Source organism: Cygnus atratus, chromosome 12, assembly GCF_013377495.2.
Source record: "Cygnus atratus isolate AKBS03 ecotype Queensland, Australia chromosome 12, CAtr_DNAZoo_HiC_assembly, whole genome shotgun sequence".
Lineage (NCBI taxonomy): Eukaryota > Metazoa > Chordata > Aves > Anseriformes > Anatidae > Cygnus > Cygnus atratus.
This window is the reverse complement of record NC_066373.1, coordinates 12,209,686-12,229,096: the sequence shown is the minus strand read 5'-3', so window position 1 is coordinate 12,229,096 and position 19,411 is coordinate 12,209,686. Positions and strand designations below refer to the sequence as shown.

Below are 19,411 nucleotides of genomic sequence, written 5' to 3'. Positions count from 1 at the left end.
CTGAGGCCCCTCTGCAGGCTGTTGATACTGCAGCAGGCAGGACAGCAGAGAGCAGGTGTGGGAAGGGATGAGACAACTGAGCTGGGGGATTTTGCTTCCATCTGGTCCAGGCCTCCAAGAATATGCTGACGTTTTTAACCGCTCCCCTCTTTGAGCACCCCTGCATGAACACACTGCCAGCATGGCCAATTAGACTCTGCTCTTTAATATACTATTTCCTCCAGCATTGCAATCCCCACCCTTGAACGCGATACAGCACTGCTTTAGAAAGGTATTTACACATGCCAGCATAACCCCCCGCCTTGTCATCACAAGGAGCAAGGCCTCGACTGGCACTAAGAAACCAACCAAGGGAAGTCTCTTGCAGCCTTCATCGTGGAATGGCAGCAATGACAGAGGGCAACATAGATACTGTGATGGTTTCGGATTGGTTTCTGTCGCATCCCTGATGAAATAACAGCATGGAGATGAGAGACAGGGTTAATCCATCTCCCCGGCCAGGGCTAAAAGCGCTTCATCTGGCGGCGTTCTTGTCGGCGCTGCTTCTTCTCGTTTGGTTCCTGACTGGCGGCCGAAGACTCGGCTGTAAACCAGGGCCCCAGGATGTTCACCCACAGGAGGTACAGAGCACGCCCCGGAGCCTGCAAAACACGTGTGGCAGCAAACTCAGTCACTGCGGAGGCAGCTTTGGCAGGTCAGGACGGCTGGTCCTACAGGGGAAGCCGAAGGAACCAGAAAATATCTACAGGCTGGGTCAGGGACATCACAAGATGCACTGATATCAAAGGCAGTGGCAAGCACCCAAAATAAGTGGCCTGGTTTCATATGATTTGGGACCTTGCATACGTCTCTGGGATCACAGCACTCAGACTTCATGTATGGAAATCCCAGCATCAGTTCTGAATTACCCAGAAAGATCCAACTTCCCAGACGTTCTGCTTCTCCCTCCTTCAGAAACAAAATCACATTTCTCTGAATGAAAAAACATGATCCATATGGTGTCCAGGGTAGTCAGGGCCTAGGCTGCCCCCTGCCAGAACCAGCTAGAAAGGAACTTGGGAATAAGGAAAGAAGGTATCTTTCTACTCTCCCAAGATTGCATTACATATCCTGATGGGATATGCTCAAAAAAAAAAAAAAAAAAAAACCACACCACCACAGTTGCTTTAATTGCTTGGAGATTTTTTTATCCCTTTGCAAAAGCAGTTTTAGCTGGAGGCACATGAGAAATGTTTCAGCAGTAGAAAGCACCTGGTATGTTAAGGGGGATCAAAGCCTACAGAGTTTAATCTACCAAATGGCATGGGGTGCAGCAGTTCCCAGCCTCAGTCAGTGCTGGTGAATGACTGAGAAAACCAAACAAGAAGAAACACAGCCTGTTTGTCACAGTCACAGAAAGGCACAGAAAATAGCTCTACGCACAATGAGGGCTTTAATCTGCCTCATGCTTCCTGTTGCTGTTTCACAGGACCAGAGGGAAAGGCCAAGGTCAGGTTTTGCATGATTTAACACGAGGTTGAGCCAGAGGGATCAGGATTTCTTTCCCTCGTATTTTTACAATGTTTGATGAAAATAAACATAATTATCAGCAGTTTCAGCCTGAAACAGGACACTTTGAAATGGAATGGATAAATAATGTCCTCGGTTCTGAAGACAGGGAAAGACAGGGACAACTTAGAGCAACAAGAACAACTGCAGGGCTTACCAAGAGCCAGAAGTACCAGACGTAGAGTGAGAAGCAGCTCAGCACTTGGACCATAGCTGTCAGCAGGATCACATCCTTGAGGTGCCTGAGGGAAGAAAAGCAAAACATGAGCCCCTCAGTTCCAGCCCCCACCAGCCCGAGGCAGCACTGAGAGCAGCGATGGACAGGAACAAGCTGCCCACTGCTCCACCACCACCCTCTGGGGGAGCCGAGGTTCAGCAGCACGTCAGAATGAAAAAAACACTATTGGAGCAGGTAAAAAAACACTACTGGAGCAGCTCCCTGCTAGGGTGGATGCTTCACCACAGAGCTTTGGATGGTGGACACAGCTCTGCAGGTGCCGGGCTGCAGGGAGAGCCTTGAGCCTGCCTCTGATGCCAGGAGATGGCCCTGCAAGGACCGCCTGTCCTGAAGGAGGTGGGCCACCAAATGAAGATCTATGAGAAGTGAGCGGGCTGCACACCATCAGAGAAGATGAGATGGGAATTCATCAAATGAGAATTCATCAGAAGAAGATGGATAGGATCTTCTCTGTGTCACAGCTTGAAGAACCTCAGACCACAACTGCAGCAGAGAAGCCGGCAGTGTCCAGAGGTAAGCACAACCTCTGGAGAAGGGGAAGGATGGAAGCTGCTAACTTCTGGCACCAACAGGAAAACTCCTGCCCCACCTGAGGGCTTACACCTCCAGAACAGGTTCACCACCGTCAGCACTGAAGAGGAGCCAGATGTCCCTACAGGCAAACAAACGGGTGCACCTCACCCTAAACCACACAAGACCGCCAGGAAGAAATGAAGTCATCATCAAGGGGGATGCTGCACAGGCACATCGCAAGTGCCTGCCACAGGGGACAGAGGCACCCACCTGGGTGGCTTGCTGCCTGCTGGGCCGGATCCAGGATGTACTGCAGGGATCCAACATCCCACATGTGAGCTCTGGAGGCAGTGGTCAAGGGCATGGGAGCCCAGGTGGTGGTCTCAATCCCGACAGTGAGGGGAAAGGGTATGAGGAGGAGGGCAATGTACAAGTCAATAACTGGCAGCAGAACTGGTGTTGGTGACAGGGTTTGGGGCTCTATGACCATGGGATGCCATTTGCAGATCAGCATCTGCTTGGAAGAGATGAGATCCACCTCACAAAGCGAGGTAAAGACATTTTCACCAACAGGATGGCAGACCTCGTAAGGACGGCTTCCAACTAGGAACCACAGGGGAAGGTGAGAGGAAGCAGCAGCCCTGAGAGGGAGGAATGGACAGGTCACTGCACAAAGGGCATGGGGTGATGTGACAAGGAGAGATCACAGAAATCAACAAAACGGGGCCTCAGTTGGGTCACCTCCAGCATCTGCCTGTAAGCGAGGAAGTGCCTGCAAGGCAGTGCTGTGGAAAAATCCTCCAGTCCCTTTCGAGGAACTCAACACACGGGGTGCTTCCCTTAAGTGCCTGTATACTCCTGCACGCAGGATGGGGAATAAACAAGGAGATGTGTGTGCAGCTGCAGGGGTGCGATCTTGTTGGGATCGGGGAGATGTGCTGGGACAGCTCCCATGAGTGGAGCGTCGCAGTGGTGGGATGCAGGCTCCTTAGGAAGGACTGGCTGGGACGGCGAGGCAGGGGCTGCCCTCTGTGAGCGCATGGAGCTCTGCCCAGGCATGGACAAGGAGCTGACCGAGAGTTTATGGGTTAAGATTAAAGACAGAACAGGTACAGGTGACAACATAGTGGGGGTCTGCTACGGGCCCCCTGACCAGGAAGAATAACCAAGCTGAACATAAGCCAGTGACGTGCCATTCAGGAAAAGGAGGAGCCTGGGCTGCACTAGGAGGAGTGCTGCCAGCAGGTGAAGGGATGTGATCCTGCCCCTCTGCTCAGCACTGGTGAGGCCACGCCTGGGTAATGGGTCCAGTTCTCTGCTCCCCAGTACAAGAGAGACATGGACAGACTGGAGAGTCCAGAGAAGGTGCATGAAGGTGCCGAAAGGACCGAAGCATGTCTGCTACGAGAAGGAGCTGAAAGTTGGGACTGTTCAGCCTGGAAAAGAGAAGGCTCAGGGGGGATCTCATCAGTGTACATAAATACCTGAATGGAGGGTGCAGAGAAGACAGAGCCAGGCAGGGGACAGGACAAGAGGCAGTGGGCACAAGCTGGAGCACAGGAGGTTCCCTCTGAACATCAGGAAGCACTTCTGTGCTGTGTGGGTGATGGAGCACTGGCACAGAGAAGTTGTGGAGTCATCACTGGAGATATTCAAAAGGTGCCTGGACACAGTCCTGGGCACCCTGCTCTGGAGTACCCTGCTGGATGAGTGGCTGGACCAGATGACCTCCAGAGGCCCCTTCAACAGCCTCAACCAGTCTGTGATTCTGTGATAATCTGCTGGAGCAAGAAGCACTCGAGTCACATCCAAAAATGGAGTTAAAAATACAACAGCAAGTGCAGTGGTAACGAATTAGCTTGTCTCATTCTGGGCAGCACAGTGCAAAACAAAGTGATGTTAGGTATTCATCAGTTGGATTACGATGGGACACCATCATCACACCAAGCACACAAGACACTGCAGAATTTACCATCAACAATGCTATGATGGAATACTGAGGTTCAGAATTTAGTGCATCACCGGAGGTCACACAGGGGGACCTCCCACACTGAGCCCAGCTCTCCAAAACACCTGCAACTCCCTGCACCGTGAGATCAGCCTTCCCCAGTCCCAGTAGGTCAATCCCCTGACAGTGCCATCACATCCAGGCATTGGGGTATCTAGCATGCTTTGCTGCCGAAGAGCATCCCTCACAACTAGGATACCCAAGACAACATTAAACTCCCTTATTTTTCTTAATCAACTGTCCCGTATTGTGTTTCCATAAAAAAGGGTATCCAAAATATTTTGTGCTTTTAGAATTACTCAAGAGAGCCAAAAGAAATGGCAAGTATAAAACAGGAGAAAAATGCTCAGCTGGCAAGCAAGAAGTTACTAAAGGATGAGCACAGTGTAAAGCAACCGGCTCACAAGTTGTCCTAGAAATAATTCCCTCTTTTTCTGTCTGCAGTATCCCTGTGACTCCGTCTCCTACCCTGGACATTTGTGTCACTGTGCTGCCTGTAGAAAATTCACTACTCAAGAAGCAAAACCACAGCAGATGGGAGTTCATCATGTGCAGAGAGAACAGGTTCTGTGCTGTGTCAGTAAGTCTGCCTGCTAATAATGTCCCTATTCATCTGCTGGCTGGAGAAATGAGACTGGTGTTAAAAAAAAAAAAAAAAAAGCAAAACGTGGCCCTTCCAGCAAGAGGATGCTTGTGAAAACAAGCTGCTTCCCTGGGCAGGACTATTACACCTTGACTGTCAGGTAAGAAGCTGAAGCAACCTGAACACTGATGAGAGGACAACACAAACCAGCAATGCTCAGCCTGTAATCCTGCCTCCCCAGTCCAACACCTGCATAGCTAATCCACCCAAAAATGCCTGCTTGCCTCCTCCTCCACCTCTCTCTCCTGCCTGATTTGGATTACGGTTCCTCTACTGGACACAGAGCCCCACTGCATCTCTTCACAACTCCAACAGCAAGTGAAAGTCATAAACCTAAAATCATACCAACCCCAAAGACATTGGAGGGAAGAGGCCAAGAACTCCAGACACCTCACTAAATGCACACTGAAGTACCACAACAAAGACTGAACCAACAGATGGGAAGCTGAGGGCAGGGAGAACAGAGAGCCAAAGCTGGAGTGTCCAAAACTGCCTTACAATGTTCTAAAACTAGCTTGGGATTCACTGTTGGAAAACACATGAATCTAGAAAATATTTCTACTGTTTCTGTAGTGTTATCTCCTTATTTTATTTAACGTCACTTTACAAGAATTACTGTTGCGTGTTCCTTAATCAAGGGAAAGGGAGTTGTGTCACCTCTAACACTGAACAGGCACTCTGCACTGTCTGGAGACAGATGTAGGTAAAGCACAAGTATAGAAGGCAAAAAGGCCGAGGTGGTGCAAGGAGTTAAGATGCTGAGCAGGTTTTTTAGTATGGAAACAACTGAATTAGAACAGATCAAGACACCGGCAGTTTGCAGCCAAGATGGGGTAGCTGGCAGCGTGCGCCCTTCTGCCCGATCAAGCACTACCTGCAGTGGTGGTTTATAAAAAATAAAATTTCACCGTGTGCTGCGAAGTGCGCAGGGGGTCAGCGCTGCCTCTTCCTGACAGAGGGTTTAGGCTGCTCCAGCTGAGCTGGATCTCCTGTGGGATCTCCTGTGGGATCTCCTACCTGCGCGCCTCGGCACTGAGGCAAGGCCCTAAGGACGGACGGATGGCTGCGGTTCCAAGCTGACCGCCCGCGTGGCGGCTCACGACCGGGCCAAGCGCTCAGCTAACGAGGCCGGTTAGGCTCATTCTGGGAAAGAAGGGCTGAAGGCCGGCGGAGCAGCGAGGGGAAGGCTGCCGGCTCCCCTCGGGTGAGCGGGGAGCGCCGCCCGGCCTCCTCCCGGCGCCCTGCGAGCGCGCTCAGGCAGCAGCTCCTGCTCACCTGGACTGCGCGGTGCGGACACTCACTCTGCCATCCCCTGCTCCATATTCAGGTCAATTCCCCCGTCGGCAAGGCTGCCATCGTCTGTGAAAGACGGCTTTGCCATGGAGTTCATGGAGCGGTAGCTGGTGCCGTAGACCACGGAGCTGAAGACGAAGGCGAGCTGCAAGGAGCAAAGAGCGGTCGGGCACCGCTGCCTCCGCCGCCGCCGGGCCGGGGGGCAGGGGGGGCAGCGGGGGGGCCCCGGCCGGGCCCCGTCTGCCCGAGGCTCACCCACGTCCACGCGGAGGCGGCGGGGTAGAAGATGACCAGGTTCACCACGGCGTACACGGCCTGCGGGGAGAGCGAAGGCGGCGTCAGCCCGGCACGGCCCCGCGCTGGGCCCTGCCCGGCCCCGGCCGCACTCACCGAGGCCCCGAGGATGATGCGGAGGTAGAAGCGCAGCGTCTCGCGGTTCTCCTCCAAGATCTGCTTCTTGCCCTTGGTGCCCGCCTTGCCCTTGGGCTGCGGAGCCAAGAGACGCGGTCAGCGGCCTACGCCCGGACCCCGCTCCCCCCACCCCCGCAACCCCCAGCGCCCCGGCCCGGCCCCGCCGCTCACCGCCATGGCTCCGCGCTGCGCCGGCACCGCCCGCCGCGGGGCGGGGACGGGGCGCCCGGGGCCGCGGGGAGGGACGGGGGAGGGACGGGGGCAGGGCCTCGGCCTCCGCATCAGCGCCTCGGCTCCTCCTCGCCCGGCCTCGCCGTGAGCCCCTCCTTCGGTTGTCCCGTAGCGCTGCCGCCTTGGTGGCCCTGGTGCTTCGGTGTCGCCGCTGCTGCCCCGGGACAGCTCTGTTCAATGCCCGGCCAGGCCACCAAGCAGCACCCCGTGGGCCTCATACCTCCTTCTGTGTTTCTAGCACCAGCACTATTTCCAATACACCCTATTTCCTCCCGCCTCACTCGCTGAAATGTCCCACGTCTGTCCTGGTGTAAGCAGCCTCCTGGGCCTCCTGGGCCTCCTGGGCATGGAGGAGCCCAGGAAGAAGCCTGAGAGGCGAGAGCCACCCCAGGCACACAGAGATCCCAGGTGGGACAGAGGGGATGGCCTGCAGGGGCCTTTCCAGCACAGGGCCTTGCCGTGTCCCCTGTTGTGGCCAGGCCTCTCCTGGCAGTGGTGTGTGGCAGTGCCATGGTGGTTGGGATTCCCCCCCAGGCCACCAGCAGGGTCAGGGAAGCGATTGATCCTCCTGCCACAGCTCAGGGATGGGTGGTGAGCATGTGCTTTGCCCTTTGTTATCTCCTTTCCTTGGCAGGAGGAGGTAGGGCCAAAGTTCAGCGGGAATTTTGGAAATATGGGCCTTCTGCCACCTGGCCCAACGCTGGAGGACATTCCCAAGGTCCTTCCTGACAGAAGGGGCCAGAAGGAGCCCCACACCTCTCTTCATGCCCTGCAGCACCTGTGGGAGATTGGCCTGATGTCCTGCCACAGCCTGAGCAAGGTGTGGGCATGGTGCTGGCGGAGGGCAGCTGCTGTCCAGCAAGGACGAGGGGAGGCGACATCCTGGGAGGCTGCCAGTTCGTACTGCTCGAAGCCCTCAAAGTGAGCTGCCAAGTGCGTGCAGAGGTGGTGGCCTGCATTGCAGCAGGGCAAAGCTGAGCACTGGCATGCAGTGACGGTCGTGGGGCTGGTTGGCAGCCCTGTTTGTCATCTGTCGCCCTCTGCCCAGGTTCTCCACTTCCCAAAGCTGAGGTGGCTGCCCCACAGCCTCATCTTGACCGATGAGGGAATCATAGAGGCAGATGCCTTTCTGCAGACTCCAGCACCTCAACATCGCTGCCTGTAACAAGCTCACGCACCAGTGGGGGTTATGGAAAATCCTCTTCTTGCTGGCAAGGTGGGGAACAGGTTGAGCCTGGTCGGGCTCCAAGGCCAGGACAGCTCTCGGAAGGCATTGCAAGCAGCTGAAGAGCTTGGACGTCTTCATGCACAGAGGGGTCGGCGTGATGGAAATAGAGCACTTCCAAGCCCAGATGCCCCTGCAGATGTGTGTACAGTCACAGTTTGCAAAGGAGGCAGAGATTTCCTTCCTTCCATGACCCTTGGCGCAGGCAGCTGGGGAAGCACTCCTGTCTGGTGGTCTGCTGAGCAGGGTATGGCAGGCTCTGAGCTGTCTGCACACCAGGTGTCTCTGGTACCTGCTGGACAACTTGTTCTTGCTGTCTAGCACTGAATCCTGAACTACGCCAAATGAGTACATAAGCAACTCCCAGCTTGCCCAGCCAGGGCACGCTGGGGATGCTGCTGCATAGCACAGCAAGAAAATGGCTTCTCACTGAGCCTGCTGCTCACAGCTGAAAGTAAGTTGGGGTTCTAGTTGCTGCTGGGGACAGAGAGAGATCTGCTGTTCACAAGACAGAGATTTTGGCTCTCGGTGTCGCCTAGGTGCTGGGTTGATGGCCCCAACACCCCTGTGGAGGCCAGGAATGTGGTCTGCAGATCAACCTGGGGCAACCTGCAGTGCTCCTAAGGCCATTTCCAGCCTAGGAAGGCTTAGCTGTAGCCCTATTGCCACCTTGCTCAGAGGTGACTCAACTCCTTGCCTGCTCTTCTACTCAGCAGTAGGGAACAAAATCTTCCTGCCAGCCATCCTACAGGGTTCTTAAAGCACTGTGCTGTGGATTCCTTGTTTTCTGCAATGTCTTCTACGCCTGGTGTCCTAGGAGCCACCCAACGCACTGTTCTTCAACAAGTGGTTTGCGTGGGTCCCTTCTGCTGTGTGTGGGCAGAAGGGCAGAGTGTGCTGTCCCTGTCACGTCCCCTTTTAGGCTCTTTTGCCTGCATTCCCCAAACCTTCAAAAAGGACATGGCCCTGATTTCTCCACAAGTGTTTATTGTCCAAATCTGCAGGAGATGGGGGACTCAGAGCCCTGGCCACCCCAGCAACGTGCAGTTACAGTGCTTACACAGTCATAGGCTTACAGGCTACACCCTTGTTACTACAACACCCATTGGAGAAGCTGTAGGCACGAGGAGGTGCAGGGCACCGGGGTGGGAGGCGTTGGGGGCCATGGAGGAGGTAGCTCGTCGTATTGCAGTAGTGCAGCAGCATGGCTGAAGTGTGCAAGTATCCACCGGGGTGGGGGAAGGCACCAGGGTTAGCACGAGCGGCTCAGTGCTGCCTCGAAGGCGGACTGGGGTCAGGCGCTGGGGCAGCGAGCCTGTGCCCGTCTGAAATTGTGCTGGGGAGTGGGGACTCGTACCCTAAACAGCCTCTAGGAGCATCCCACCGCCCTGTCCGGGACTGGGAGCGCTCGCAGCAAGGAGAGGGAGGGGAGCAGAAAAGAAATATTTCAGTGCATAAGTGCCGGGCCTGTCCATCAGCAAACCTGACCCTGCTGTAGAGTGCTGGCGGCTCATCAAAACAAGCAGTGGGCCTTTTCTAACCCCTCTTTAACCCAGGAGGGAGCCTCTGCCCTGAGCAGCCGTGCAGGGGAAGGTCAGGCTGTGCAGACGTACCGTTGTAATGATGACCCCCCGGCTGCTGCACCTTCACTCCTCCTGGTGCCCTTGCCCTCTCTGCCCAAATCTGACTGCAGCAAAGGGTGGGTGTGGGGGCAGCACCAGCACAGAGGGGTTCAGCTGTCTAGGAAGCACTTCATCTCGCCTGCCTGTGGCAGGGGAGCAGAGCAGACAGGTCCCTTCCCTCGAACAACAGTTTGCTCTGGGATGCTGGTGAGTTCTGGCTGGGCAAGTTACAGGTGTGGAAGAGGGGACAGGCTGCCCTGCTCGCTCACAGCCTCCAGCGCAGGAGGGGGACAGGCAGCGCACACCCAAGCCCTCGTCCAGCACCTGGGCTCGTCCCTTTGGGGCAGGAATGGGGGACAGAGCCTGGAGGAAGGGTTTTGCTGTTGGCAGGCGACAAAATGATTCTAGCTCCAACCACCGCAGAGCTGAATGGGGCAGCCTGCAGAGAAAAGGGGGCAGGGAGATCGGGCACGGGGGGATGCAGAAACTCACTGTTCTGCATGGCTGAAGTCATAGCAGAAGTTTAGGTTGCTGGGGGGCTTTGGGACAGGAGGAGGGGTGTCGGGGATGCTGATGTTCTCCAGGTCCAGGAGCCGCAGTTTGAGTTCCATCGACAGCAGGACATCGAGGTCTGTCTGCGTTCGCTCACTTGTCATCTCCTTGCCCAGGAGCACGTTCAGCCCATCCGTCCAGAGGCAAAACTGGGGAAGCAAAGGAGCTCAGGAGAACCTCTGGGCAGCTGGAAAACCCCTACCTCCACCAACCCGACCCGACGCAAGGACAGAGCAGCCCTGCCTCGAGCACCTCCTTCCCTGCCATGCTCTCGCCCTTCCTTCACGCGGGCTCAGGGCAGCTCGGTCCGTGAAGCCACCAGCAGCACCATCCTCTCCCTCCTCAGCCCAGCCGAGCTCCCTGCTGTGCTGGGGAGGCCACTACCTTCTGCCTGTGGTCGGGGCGGGACCAGCTGGCTTCTCAGCGTGTCCCTCAGCATTACGCTTGCCAGCCACCTACCCCCGCCCTGCCACAGCCCCTTGGAGCTCCCTGCCTGACCTTCCCAGCCAGACTGGGGCTTTGTTCATCCCCTTATCTCGCAGCCAGCTACAGAGCCGCAGTCCTCACATTCCTGCAGGACCACGGCCATGCACGCACAAAGATGTTACTGTCCCTTTGGTGTTAGCCCAGCAGGCTGGCTGGAGGCCAGGGAACCCCAGCTCCTCTGGGCTATGTAGGGAAGGGTGGAAGCAGGCACCTCCCCTCCCAGCATCACAAGTCACCCTTTAGTGTCCAATTCCAGGATCAAGCCAGCAACTGCCTGCCTGTCTAGCCTCAGCCCCTTCTCTCCTCTGTGCTGCCAAGAGCACCCAGCGCCTCTGAGAACCAGAGCACTGAAAGCACTTTGCAGAGCGCGCCCCTCTCCCAAATCTGGGGGAGCAGAGACAGGCCCTCCCTCGCTTGGACTCCCTTGGCAAGAACGTGCCATCCCCTGGCCCCTGGAGCTCACCTCGTACCGCGTGGGGGCAATGAAGTTCAGGTAGTATTCCTCCACATCATACACGATGGAGAAGGCGAGTTCCAGGACATCCTATGGAGAAAGAGCAGGGGTTAGGTGGGTTCTCAGCTGGCTTCTTTCCAGCCTGGTGGGGTTCATAGCAGGAGCTGCCTCCCAGTCTCCTCTGCAGCCTGGAAGACCCAACAGGTCTCCAATCTCAAGCCACATCAAAAACCTGTCACGCACTAGCCCAGCTGATGTCCTCCAGAGGCCTCTAGCTCCTGAAGGAGGACAGGTAGTCCTGGGTTCTGGCCAGCTCCCCAGGCTGGCTGTGCCCCAGGACACATCTGGGGACACGCAGTAGGTGCAGAGTGACAGTGGCAGCGGAGCAGTTTATGGTGCACAAGAGGAGGGAGGGGAGTGTGCAGCAATGTGGGGTGGAGGTGCTGACCTTGTTCTGCTTCCCAGAGCTCTTCTCCTTCGTGTGTGGACACTCCTTGCCAATAAGCAGCGCCTTCATGTCTGCCACGGGAACTTGGACAAGCAGAGGAGCTGTGAGTGCCTGCTCTCCTGCTTCCTCACCCACAGAACCACTGCCACGGGCAGGTGCCACAGGCAGGAGGCATCCTGCCCCACACCACGAGGTGTCCCCAGTGCTCAGAGACCCACAGAGCCCAAGCAAGGAGTCTCACAGCAGTTGCCAACATGAGGGAGCTTGAGCTGCTTCACAGTGCCCTTTCGCAAGCCAGCCAGCCCCACTGATTTTCCCCAGCCCCAGAGCACCAGCAGGACCTGGGCTAGACGTGTGGCACTAGGGCAATTCCCACCTTAAAGCATCCCGAGCATGTAATAGGGGAGGTGGGGAGAGGGCTCCCCTCCTCACCACTCTCCTTCCCTCTCTTTCTCCTCATCACCTACTTTTCTCTGGCAGGCTCTCGATGGGGGGAGATTGCACCCCCTCCTCCACGTCCCCGTAGTGCAGCACCTTGTGGTTGGGTGACAGGCGGCAGTACCACAGCTTATCTGCAGCAGAAAGGCCGTAGGGAAACGCTCAGCCCCCAGCTGCCATCCCACTCCCCGGGGCGGATGGCGCTGCCCCCTCAGTTAGCACTTTGCTCAGTGCCGAGGTGGCCGCGGTTAATTGTGACCTCTCCTGTGGCAGGGAAGGGGGCACTTTGTACTCCTCTGTGCCCATCCCCTGCCCAGGAGCAGGCCGGGGCTGGCACTCACCCTGCCTGCGGCGGCTGCTGATCTTGCGGAAGAGGGTGCCCTCGCAGAGCCGCAGCAGGCGCTGCTGTCGGATCAGCTCCAGGAGCTCCGGCTTCAGCCTCTCGCGCAACTCCCTGGGGCAAGAGCCAGGAGAAGAGGAGCACGGACCCTTCAGCAGGCACTCGCTGACCCAGCACCCCTCGAAGGGCCCCCCTGGCCCCACCACATCACCTCCCACCACGGCTCCAGCTCCCTGCCCACAGCCCACTCACAGCACGGGCACCGCCAGCGTCTCCTCCTGGTGCAGCCGCTCTGTCTGCCGCAGCTTGAGGATCTCGCTGTAGTTCAGTGCATTCACTCTGGTCTTGAATAGCTCCAGGGAGGTGGGCTTGAGGGACAGGGTCCTGGTGATCTGCTCCCGCACCACCTGCAGCACCTGGGGGCACAGGACATCATCCCCAGTCTGGTGACGCTCCTCCAGAGCCCCTGAAATATGTGCACACCCTGCGGCCTCAGCTCTCGTTCAAGGCCCCAGCATCTCCCGTCACCTTATCGAAGTCCTCCTGGGTAGCGCGCATCTCCTTCCAGGTCTTGTTCACCAGCTGGATGCATATGCAGAAGAGCTCTTCAAAGAAATGATCCTGCCCGAAGAACATAGGGTAAAAGGCCTGAGCCGTCTCCGAGCCTGTGGTGAGAAGGACAGATGATGCCAGACTCCCTAGTTTTTCCAGAGAATTTCAGCATCCAGGAGAACCTGGACATTTCCTAGCCCTACCTCCCCTTCCCTGCTGTCAGCCACGGCAGAGCCTGGGGGCCCCGCTGGACAGGCACGCACGCAGCCCCCTGCCACGTGTCCCCACTGCTGCTAGCTGGGAGGCAGCAGGGCAGGGAGAGGGACGGGCTGGGCACACATACACGGCTCTCCAATGTGCAGGATCTCGCAGAGGATCAGGGTGAGCTGGATGCTGCTTCGAGCGAACGGGCATTCGTGTTTGTCTTCACGGCTGCTGTTCTCGAGGACGAACTGAGGAGAGGGTTGTTGCCTCATGTTACACACGCCACGAAATCAGAGTGCTGTCCCCGCAGCAAGGCTCAAACTCCCCATGATCCTCCTGCACTTCCTAGTTGAGCTGTTCCCACCAGAGCTGAGCTGTTCCTAACAGCAGCAGTTCGCTCTCCCCAGGAGCCATCCTCCTTCCCCTGCCTCAGCTGAAGGCAGGAGTTGATCGCAGGCAAAGCAGGTCAGAGTGTGGCTAACACTCTGCATCCACTGACTGGTTTTTTCCCCAAATCACCCTCATCTGCTCAGGCTTGAACAAGGCCTGGAAACCCAGCTGTAAGCAAAACACTAACATCTGCAGGGACCCTTCAGCAAAGTACCACCAGCCTCAAATCGCTGCTCCTACCCACAGGACAACTCAGCTGCATTTGAAATTAAAACAGGGCAACAGTAGGACACCAGCTCAAAAGGGGTATCCTGGCCCAGGTGTGGGCAAGGACCGGTCACTATGAAGAAAGAAAAAGAAGCTGGAGATCCACCAGCACCTCTCTGCTGGGGAATTCGCCAGGAGAGAGCACGCACCCGGCTGTAGGCGTTGGGGGTGTGCCTGGAGAAATACAGCATGTTGTCGAGGGCAAGGAGCCCCGGCGGGGCACGGCGGAGGTCCTCTGCTGGGTTGCTGTTGTTCTGGAAAGGCACAAAAGGATGCAACTTAGCAGCTGCTGCTTTCTTCTCCAAGCGGCAGAGTCACCCTGATGCAGTCCAGGGGGTTGCCCTTCCAAACAAGGGCTGCAGGAAAAGCAAAGGGCAGTGATAACAGTCCCTGTGGGGGATGGCAGCTCCACAGCACTTGCTGTTTAGCAGCACAGAGGCAGCAGAAGGGAAGCACCACACAGCAGGACCAAGAAGGACACCAGGCCCAAGGGAGAAGCTGAAGGTCCTGCTGAAGCTGGGCAGTGGAACTGGCACGTGGCTGGGGAGGGGACAGAGGGCGGACGCACCATGAAGCCCAGCTTGCGGAACTCCTTGGCACACAGGGATCGCCGGCGCTCGGTGCTGAAGTTGCTGGTGGGCGCCTCACTCTCCGACTCGAAGGCAGCTTGGCGCAGCGACTGGAGGAGCTCCCGCTGTTCCTGGAGGGACAGCAGAGGGGGAGGATGCCCGTGGGAACCATGCAAGCAGGTTCTCCTGGGTTTAAAACCAACAACGAAAGCAAATGTGCTGGGAAAGGAACACACCCCAAAGGCAAACCTTCACCCGCCTCTACTTCCGCAGGAGGAAGCAGGGTCAGACTGGCAAGGAGAGTGCTCCCCGACCTGTGAGTAGGGATCCATGGGGGTCCTCATGCGGCGGTCATGCAGGTTGAGGCTGACAGACTGCAGCACATACAGGTAGTGGGCCATCTCGTCCCCCAGCGGCTCTGAGCTGTGGATGATGTTCTACAGGAGACTGCGAGTGAGCAGGGTCCCCCAGGGTGCTGCTCCCAGTCCCTCCAGACAGAGAGACCAAGAGCCAAAGCCCGGCAGGCTCAGCTGCCTGAAGGGGCTTTAGGAAGCGGGCAGCTCCCTGCAGGGCTGAGTGCTGCAGGGGGCACACACAAGGGTGCAGAGGCTGGGGGTAAGGACAGGAAGAAGCACAGAGCAGACCCTTGTGTGAGCACTGCTCCTCACCTTGTGGATGAACTGCCTGATGTTCTTCTCCCTCAGGTACTCCATCATATCCTAGGAGGGAGAGGCTGTGAGACATCCCCCAGCTTACCACACTACTCTTTCCCAGAAAAAATAGTGTTCCCTTTATAGGCCCTCATTCCTGCTATGCCTGGTCTTGGGCCACAGGCAAGGGAAGAGGCAGTCTCAGGAGTGACACCGGTGAGCGGGAAACCTGCCCTCAGCTTCCTTCCACTGCCCCGGTAGGCAGGACTAGTCCCCCCATGGAGCTCTAACAGAGCCTGCCTTGTGAGACCGCCAAGTTATGTCAGTCAGGGAGAAGAGGCAGAGCAAGGACACCAAATGTAAACACCTCTGGGTACCTCCTCACAGCATCCCAGAGAAGGCAAACGCTACAGCAGAGGACCCAGCTGCCCAAGCCTCCTGTCACAGGGGAGGGAATGCCTGTCCTGTGTCACCGCCTCCCAGCTGCACCAGACTCTGGTCTGGGCCACCACAGTCCCCGTGACAACACCGGCCCTGGTGCTGTTCCTGTCATCTGACATCTCACATCCCTCAGCATCACTCCACGGGGTGTGAAAGAGCAGAGGGCTCTTGGCAGAGGGCCCCAGTGACGGTGCACCGTTGTGCTCGGGCCCCCAGTGCCCCCCACCCCGCGGCCACCCGGCCCTGCCCACCGCTCGCAGCCCCTTACCCGCCGCTCAGCGTCGTCGGTCGTGGCCAGCAGCAGCGCAATCAGCAGGGCCATCGCCTTCAGCTGCAGCTGGGCGTTTGTCCTGAGGAAGGAGGGTGAGGACAAGGATGAGAAGAGTTGCTAGCTGCGGTGACTAGCACAGCCCTCTGCCCCCTTCTCTGCTGCACCCCAGTGTGCGGGACCCCGAGAAACCAGAGCCATGAGTGAGCAGCTGCTGACAGTGGGGCCAGGGGCGAGATGCTCCCCACAGCACCCACACATGGAACTGACACCGCTCTGGGCACATCCGTGGGCGCAGCTTCCCAGGAAGTTCTGGGAGCACTGACCAAGGAGAGCCTACACATGAAGGAGAAGCTGCAAGTGTCTGCCGTGTATGGGCCTCTGGGACAAGGGAGGGGACAATATTTTGGAGCCACAGGAACAGCTAGAGTGGAAACCCAGGGCAAGCAGCAAGCCTGGGAGTCCAGCAGGAGTCCTGGACACAAGCCTTCCTGTTTTCTAGAATGAAAAGCGCAAAACTGAAGACATGCAGAGGTACAAGGAAGAGGGAACACAGAACCTGCCTCAGCTGTACTACTACTGTTTATAAATACACTGGGGAGAGGGAAGGAAGAGCCAATGCCAGAAGAAAGGCAGTTCAGCTAAAGAACAAAAAGATTTGAACAAAGCAGGCAATGAACGAGTCCATGAATGAATCCGACCTGGACATGGGATGGTTTCCAGAACAGCCCAAGCCTCCTGCAGCACTGGGGCAACAAGGACAGAGGCTGACCACCCACAGAATGTTTATAAAGGGACAATACAACATAGTGCTAAGGATAATCAGCAAGACCCCGAAAAATCCCCTCCGGTGCCACGTTCCCACTGGCTTTCGGATGCAGGAGAACAGTGCTCTGGCAACCACTTACACCTGCAGGTGGGTGAGAAGACGATCCACCGTCACTTCTTTTTGACTAGGTCAAAGAGGAGGCGACTGCTAGGTACCATGTTCTCCAGGATTGACAAGGAGAGCTGCTGCACAGAGGCGTCCATTGCATTCATGTTGACGTAACTCACTACCTACAATACACAAAAACATCAAAGGCAAGTTGAGCCTAGGTAACAAGGGCAACGAGGCATCCCAAAGGCACAGGCTATGGAGTCTGCAGAACAAGCTGCTTACCTTTTTGATGAAGGCTGCACTAAGAGTCTCCCAGGAAACAAAATCATGCTCCATCAGCTCCATGAAGGCCTTCAGGGTGTGAGCCAGTATCTCCCCCGTACTGCAGGAACAGAAAAGCAAACTCAGCGAGGATGGGTCCAGATACCCCCCAGTCACCAGGGTAAGGTGGGAGTTGCACATTGGTGGGCACATCAGAAACAACTAGAAAAGCAGGCAAGTGAGCATGAGAATGAAAAGAACAACAGAAAGGGAGAATGTTGGGTAAGAAATGAGACTCTCGCTTAGTCATCCCAGGAAGTCAAGGCAGGGGAAGTTCTACAGTTTCTGGAAAGCTGCATTACCCTGGTACAACAATCGTGCACACAAGTCCTTGGGAAACCCAAACCACCCCAAATCCCACCCCCTACTTCCAAGAAACATGCACTTTGTTGTGTGATTTTAGGTTCCACTTCCAGATGAGATGCGCTATCACATTGTGAGAGGACCGAGTCAGGTAGACACTAGTTTGGCAGTCAGGTTTTTCTCAAGCTGCCCGCAGACCTCTTTCAGCCAAAAACTTCAGGGTAGAGGGATTATTGGGGGTGGCAGATGGGGCAGCAGAAACCAGCAGCAGCAGGAGGTCTTCTGGTAGTAAAACTGGTAGTGCTGCAGATCATGAAGCCAGAGAAGGGATGGGAAGTTCAAGTCTGAGCACATTCACACGGGGTCAGGCCCGCAGGCAGGGGACCTCCGCCTGGCTCCCAGAGCGCAGTGAGAAAGCCACGTACCTGCAGGGAACAAACCTGCAGAGCCCAGCACGCTGCTGCCAGTGCTGCCCTCTGTGCTGCAGCACAGGGCCTTTGGAGAGAGCAGCCAAAAGGAGCAAGAAGCCAGGAACATGAATAAAGCCCAGCTTGGAGCTCATACAGTATTAGCAAGGGAGAAGACAAGTCAAGAACTGCAAGGAAATTCCCCTCCTGATACTCACTCGTTCCCTTCCTCCACAATACAGAAGATTAGTTTCAAGCCATTCCTGTTGATGAACTCCTGAGCAAAGGTAACATCCTGGGAGAGGCTTGCAAGCTTCTTCAATGAGTCAGTCTTCACATCCACGTTGTTGCTCCGGATCCCGTTGTACAACCTCTCTGCTTCTTGGTCCTACCAGGAAGGAAAGAATCAAGCCACAGGGGCTCGTCGAAAGACAGCAAGAAACTCGGAGGCAGAGGCTGGAGGAACTTAAGTGTAAGTTTTGGAAGGAGGCTCAGGCTAGAGCAGCCCCAGCAAGGAGAAGACTGAGACAGAGCAATCAGAGCAGAAACCAGCAGGAGCTGAGGAAGTCAGGCCGACACGACACTAAGAACACTTGATGAATCTGCCCGTGCATCCAAAGCGCTTCTCAAGACTATTTGGTTCTCTTCACGCTCCCCCACGCTCTACTGAGGGAGAATGAAGGTTGAGACAGGTCTCCCCACATTATTTCTGCTGGGTCTGAGGCACCGGGAGGAGCTGTCATTAGCCAGAAGTCGCCGAGGGAGGCAGCGGCAGGGGGCTCGGAGGGCCGCATCGCCCCGCAGCAGGGAGCAGCGGGCCGACCCCAGCGCCCGCTTTCGGAGAAGGAGACAGGGGATGTACCGGAGAGGTGGTCAGCCGCAGGATGCTCCCGTTCTTAATCTCCCCGCGGTTCTGCGAGGAGAAAGGGAAGCGGTGAGGGGGCGTGTGGGGCCACCGGGGCCGGTGACCGGGCGGGCAGGTGGTCGCTCACCGACTCGGTGATGTACGTCTGGCGCCCGTCGGCGTACTGCAGGGCGTAGCGCTCCGCGTTGGGCAGGCTCCACCTGCGAGGACACGCAGCCAGGCATGGAGCCAGGCTGGTCCCGGCCACCACCGCCCGGCGTAACAGCCGTGCCCTCGCGGTCACGACCCGGCGGGACGCCGTAGGCCGGTCACCGCCTGTCACGACCCGGTGGGCCGCCACGGGCCGGTGACGGTCCCCATGTCGCGATACTCACGCGTCGCAGACGTCCTTGAGCACGGAGGCCAGGGGCTTGGTCTGCGGGCAAGGGAAGGGGAGAAGAGGGCGGCGGTGAGAGGGCAGCAGCGGGGCCGGGGGGCGGCTGCAGAGGGGGGTGCGGGCGGTACCTGCTGGAGCTCGATGAGCTGCGGGATGGCGCCCACCATCTGGATGGCGATCTTCACCACGTCCTTGGGCGGCGGCATGGCTCCCGCAGCCGCCCCGGCACGGCACGGCCCGCCCCGGCTCCCCGCCGCAGTTCCGGGTCGCTGCCGCCTCCCCGCCCCTGGGAGGGCCCGGCCCGGCCCGGCCCGGCCCGGGAGGCCCGAGGGGGACGGGGACGGGGCCCGGCCCGCTGCCCCCGAGCAGCGGGCCCCGGTGGGGGGCCCGGGCTGGGGCCGCCCCCGAGCGGAGGCAGGCAGGGCCGGGGCCACGGCAAACCCGCCACGGGAAGGGCCCGGACGTGGG

General features: G+C 57.4%; 2 protein-coding genes across 2 annotated transcripts; both read right to left on the bottom strand.

Moving 5' to 3' along the window:
• Positions 1-184: 184 nt before the first annotated feature.
• On the bottom strand, positions 185-6,894 carry TMEM208 (transmembrane protein 208). The gene is made up of 6 exons (XM_035543690.2): positions 6,826-6,894; positions 6,634-6,729; positions 6,499-6,558; positions 6,252-6,388; positions 1,706-1,790; positions 185-641 (listed from the first exon to the last, which is right to left on the bottom strand). Exons 1-6 carry the CDS (start codon positions 6,829-6,831, stop codon positions 504-506), a joined length of 522 nt encoding a protein of 173 aa, XP_035399583.1. The 5' UTR covers positions 6,832-6,894; the 3' UTR covers positions 185-503.
• A 2,186-nt stretch (positions 6,895-9,080) lies between these two features.
• On the bottom strand, positions 9,081-19,210 carry ELMO3 (engulfment and cell motility 3). Its single transcript, XM_035543258.2, is given in 21 exon segments — positions 9,081-10,433; positions 11,234-11,314; positions 11,673-11,755; positions 12,140-12,244; positions 12,452-12,564; positions 12,703-12,866; positions 12,979-13,115; positions 13,346-13,454; positions 14,013-14,117; positions 14,432-14,563; positions 14,747-14,869; positions 15,101-15,151; positions 15,792-15,873; positions 16,700-16,739; positions 16,742-16,850; positions 16,954-17,053; positions 17,921-18,090; positions 18,565-18,615; positions 18,695-18,767; positions 18,942-18,982; positions 19,072-19,210. Coding segments are annotated over 21 exon segments (2,160 nt in total). The 5' UTR covers positions 19,150-19,210; the 3' UTR covers positions 9,081-10,220.
• Between the last annotated feature and the right edge of the window lie 201 nt (positions 19,211-19,411).

Excerpts from the sequence above, each read along its gene's own strand:
- TMEM208 (XM_035543690.2), bottom strand. Across the intron at positions 6,559-6,633 it reads GCATCATCCTCGGGGCCTCG|GCCGTGTACGCCGTGGTGAA; the intron begins GTGAGTGCGGCC and ends CTCTCCCCGCAG. Across the intron at positions 642-1,705 it reads TCTGGTACTTCTGGCTCTTG|GCTCCGGGGCGTGCTCTGTA; the intron begins GTAAGCCCTGCA and ends CGTGTTTTGCAG.